General features: G+C 65.5%; 1 protein-coding gene across 1 annotated transcript in view; it reads left to right on the top strand.

Annotated features, from left to right (window-relative positions):
* Positions 1-1,257: 1,257 nt before the first annotated feature.
* Positions 1,258-3,887, top strand: part of LOC109378235 (mucin-5B-like) — a gene marked incomplete at its 3' end in the record, with an annotated part of 24,716 nt that continues 22,086 nt past the window's right edge. Inside the window, exons 1-2 of the mRNA XM_019634684.1 lie at positions 1,258-1,282; positions 3,359-3,430. Of these exons, the coding sequence (XP_019490229.1) occupies positions 1,258-1,282; positions 3,359-3,430 (97 nt within the window). The remainder of the gene's footprint in view (positions 1,283-3,358; positions 3,431-3,887) is intronic.

Genomic DNA, 3,887 nt, shown 5'->3' with positions numbered 1-3,887 from the left:
TGGGCACGGCCTTTGCCTGTATGGGGCTCGCCTTCTGGGCTGGGGGCGGGCAGGGAAGGGCATACACACGAAACCGTGAAGAGATAACATACATTCGAGGCCCCAGACCGAGGTGCCTGGGCTGCTCCTGTGCTGGGGGTGAGGGGCTGCCCGAGTGGGGCCGGTGGGCCTCTGCAGGCTGCCGGGTGCTGGCTGCGTCAGGCTCGCCAGGCCCCCAGCTGGGCACAGATTGAGAAATGGAGCCCTAGGGGACAGGGATGAGGGGTAGGCCTGGCCATGAGGCTTCAGGCTGAGGGAAACCCCCCCCCCAAGGCCTCAGCAGAGCCCAAAGACCCCCAGTTTCCTTCCTTCTGGTGAAGACAAGCGGCCTCTGCAGCCAGCGGCCTGGACAGTGTGCACACCCCACCGCTCAGGGACAATGCCATGGCATGACTGAGCACTGGCTGCGTTTGTGGAGCGAGGCAGGCAGGCTCGGCTGGGGACCAGGCACAGGTGGGCCGAGCAGGGGCTCCAGCCCAGCCCCGTCCTGTGAGGCCCCCCGCCCCGCCCTCTCTTGGAGGCCCTTCTGCAGTGGGGACAACCGGGCTGGAGATGAAAGAGCTTTGCAGACTCCAAACACCCTATCCCTCAACCTTTAACCTTAGAAATGACAGGATGGGGACAGTTGCTGCGGGTGGCTGGAGCACACGCCCTGGGGTCCCCGAAGGGGACCAGCTGAGCAGGAGCCCCAGGCCCCCCTTGCCAGGACGCGCAATGGCTTCACAGCCTCACAGCCCCCCCCCCATTCTTCAGATGGTGGTGAGCTCCTCCGGCCAACTCCCCCAGGGCTGCCTACTGAGTGGGGGGCTGCAGTGAGACAGGACCCACCTCGCTGGCCCTGCCTCCCGGGGCTTTGCTGGCCAGAAGGGCCGCCAGCACCACCCTCCTGGCACCAGGTGGGCTCTCCCTTCTGACTCTCAGAAGCTGCTGGGGGGGTGGGGGGGGTCCTGCATCTCTGAAAATCCTTCCTCTTCCGTCACTTTCCTGCCGCAACCCCTCCCCGAGAGCAAACACACGTGGCTGGTGTGGGGGGCAGGACGGTGCCCTCCCGGCCCAGGAGCCGGGCGCCAGGCCAGGGCTTCCTTCTACATAAGCCCCAAGGCCCCCAGGGCAGCGAGCACCTTGCCCCACTCTCCCTCCTCGCCTGCCACCTGCCTGCCTGTGCCAGTCCCCAGGATGGGCGCCCGGAGCGGGTGCTGGGCACTGGCGTGGGCCCTCATGGCCCTGCTCTCGCAGAAAGCAGGTAAGGCTGAGGCCCGTTGCTCCATCTTCACTCAGGGCGGCCTCCCAGCAGGACGGGCTGCTGGCCTGGGGGTTCTCCTGCTGAAAATGGACAGGTGGGCCCCCCGCCCCTGTGTCCAGAAGCTTGGCCCCAGGATGGGACAGGGTGGGTGCCGGTGAGGGGCCGAGGCTGGAGGTCTCTCCGGTCCCCGTGAGCACCCGTCAGTGTGAGCCCCAGCACCCCAGCAGCCTCTCCACTTGGCCTCCAAGGCCAGCCTGGGGTAACAGCCATCGGGGCAGCCCCCACAGTGGCTTTGAAATCGGGGTGCAGTGGGGTGGGCAGGTGACCCAGCAGCAGGGAGCCCCATCTGAACCCACCACCTGCACTTCGCATCACCCCGCTGCCACGTGGTCTTCCTCCGCCGCCTCCCTGTCTGTCGTCCCTGTGCCCCGTGGCACTCGGCAGCTCAGCAAGTGCCACAAAGCCTAATACTCACGGTCAACAAAAAAGATGAGGCCCCAGGGGCTGTCTGGACAACACCTGCCCCGCAGTCCTGGCCGCGCTCCCGCCCGAGCTCAGGGCTCCGGGCAGGTGAGCAGAGGCCGTGAGAGGCGGAGGTAGAAGGGGCGGTCGTCTCCCTCCTTTCTTGGGGGTGAGAAGCGCTGGGAGGTGAAGGGGCCTTTCCTATAGCAACTCCCGGTGGGGGTCCTGGGACACAGCCTGGTTGTGGCGTCCCCCCCACCCTGGCCTGCTGCTTGGTTTGGGGTGTCGTTTGCCCAGCCACGTCCCCACTCCGCTGGTCCCTCTGGGCTCCTCGGGGCCGTGCCGGCCTCAGCGTCACCTCAGGTGCCTAAGCTGTGGGCCTGTGGTGAGCCCCACCTCACGCTCCACTACTTCCCTCTTCTTGGGGGCGACTCCTTTGGGTGGGGGGTGCGCCGTGGCGGGTGGGGTTCCCCTGGGGTGAGGATGGGTTCAAGTGGAGGGGTTTTTCATACCAGGAGGGGGTGCACCCAGACTGCCACGTGGTGGGTGGTTGGCAGTGGGCGTTTCTCTGGCGAGTGATGGGGACCCAGGCTTACTGGGCTGGGCCCTCACCCAAGGAGGGCCCTGCGAGAAGCCGGTTCCCATGGAAACCTGGCCTGGGACCCAGAGGAGGGGTGCCATTCGCCCTGCGTCTTCTGGACATAGGGTAGGGCCAGCTGGCTGGCAGGGGCCAGGCACGGCGGGAGGGGCTGCAGCTCCAGGGTCAGGGGTGGACGGAGGGAGCGGCTGTGCTCCTGGGAGCCGGGGCCTCGAGAGGGAAAGTGGTTTCCGGGGGTCCGGGGTCGGCCGGGACAGCCCAACAGGAAGCAGCCTGCGCGACGGCTGCCGAGCAGCATAGCGCCCCCCTCTCCTTCCCCCAGAGCACCAGCCCCACCAGGGACATCCGGGGCCCCGCCTTGTACTCCCCACAGAGCACAGGCTGGGGCTGAGTTGGGACTCCTGGCAGACCTGGGCCACGTGAAGGGGGTGCCCGAGCTCAGCAGAGAGAGCGGGGGGCTCAGTCCTATTCATTGAGTCCGTGAGAGGCCCTGGCTGACGGAGGAGATGGACACACAGGCGGCCTCGGCCGTCCCAGCATTAGGGCTCCCAGGCCCCCCACCTGCCATGACTGACGGCTCCTGCTCCGGCGTGGAGCTGGCTCTAGTCTTGGGTTTCTGCTAAGTCACACCCGGAAGCCTCCCCAACAAAGCTGATCTTTGTCCTCTGATGGACGTGGGATGGAGCTGAACTCTCTCCATGAGGTGGCCAGGGTCAACAGGGCCAACATCTTTTCCTGATTCCATTATTGTTGCCGTGAGATAAGGGATGAGGGGCCACTCCAAATTCGTAGCCAGGGAGGGTGGGGGTCAGCACGTTGCCACTGAAGAGGCGCAGCCCCCGTCAGAGCCCTCCATCTCGGTGGAGGCCTTGCTTTCTGTCAAACCGACCGCGCAGGGAAGCCAGAGCCTGTTCCCGTGGCCACCACACTGCAGCCCGCGTTGACCCACCACTGGGGCCCCAAACGGGCCGCACACGTGTCCAGCTTCTCACCGACCCCCACCCCTGTTCCCACAGAGCCCCAGGGCAGCGCAGAGCCAGGCTGGGCGAACGCAGAGGGTGTCATGGAGAGTCAGATGGTGGACACTGGTACGTGTCCCAGGCCCCTGGCGGTGGGGCGTCCCAGGTGGAAGGGGCCGGGCAGCAGTGGGGACTGACCCCTTTCCACATCAGCTACGTGTCACACAGAGATCCCCCCAGACCCCATCTGCCCAGGGGAGGAGACAGAGGAGGGGCAGGCTGGGGCCAAGAAATGAAGGTGCCAGGCAGAGGCTCAAACACTCACACGCACGCTCACACTCACACATGCACACCTCCTACGTACATGTGCACACACACGCGCACATGCACACAGTGGGCATGCACACTCACATCCACAGTCACACATGCACACAGCCTCACATACACATACAGTGTGCGCGCACACACATGCTCACACACATGCACACTCATACACCCAGTGTGCACACACACTCACATGCATGCGCACACGCCCTCACATGCACACACACATACTCACATGCATGCGCACACACGCTCACATGCA

Source organism: Hipposideros armiger, unplaced genomic scaffold, assembly GCF_001890085.2.
Source record: "Hipposideros armiger isolate ML-2016 unplaced genomic scaffold, ASM189008v1 scaffold_1819, whole genome shotgun sequence".
Lineage (NCBI taxonomy): Eukaryota > Metazoa > Chordata > Mammalia > Chiroptera > Hipposideridae > Hipposideros > Hipposideros armiger.
The sequence above is the reverse complement of the archived record's forward strand: the minus strand, read 5'-3'. Positions and strand labels throughout refer to the sequence as shown.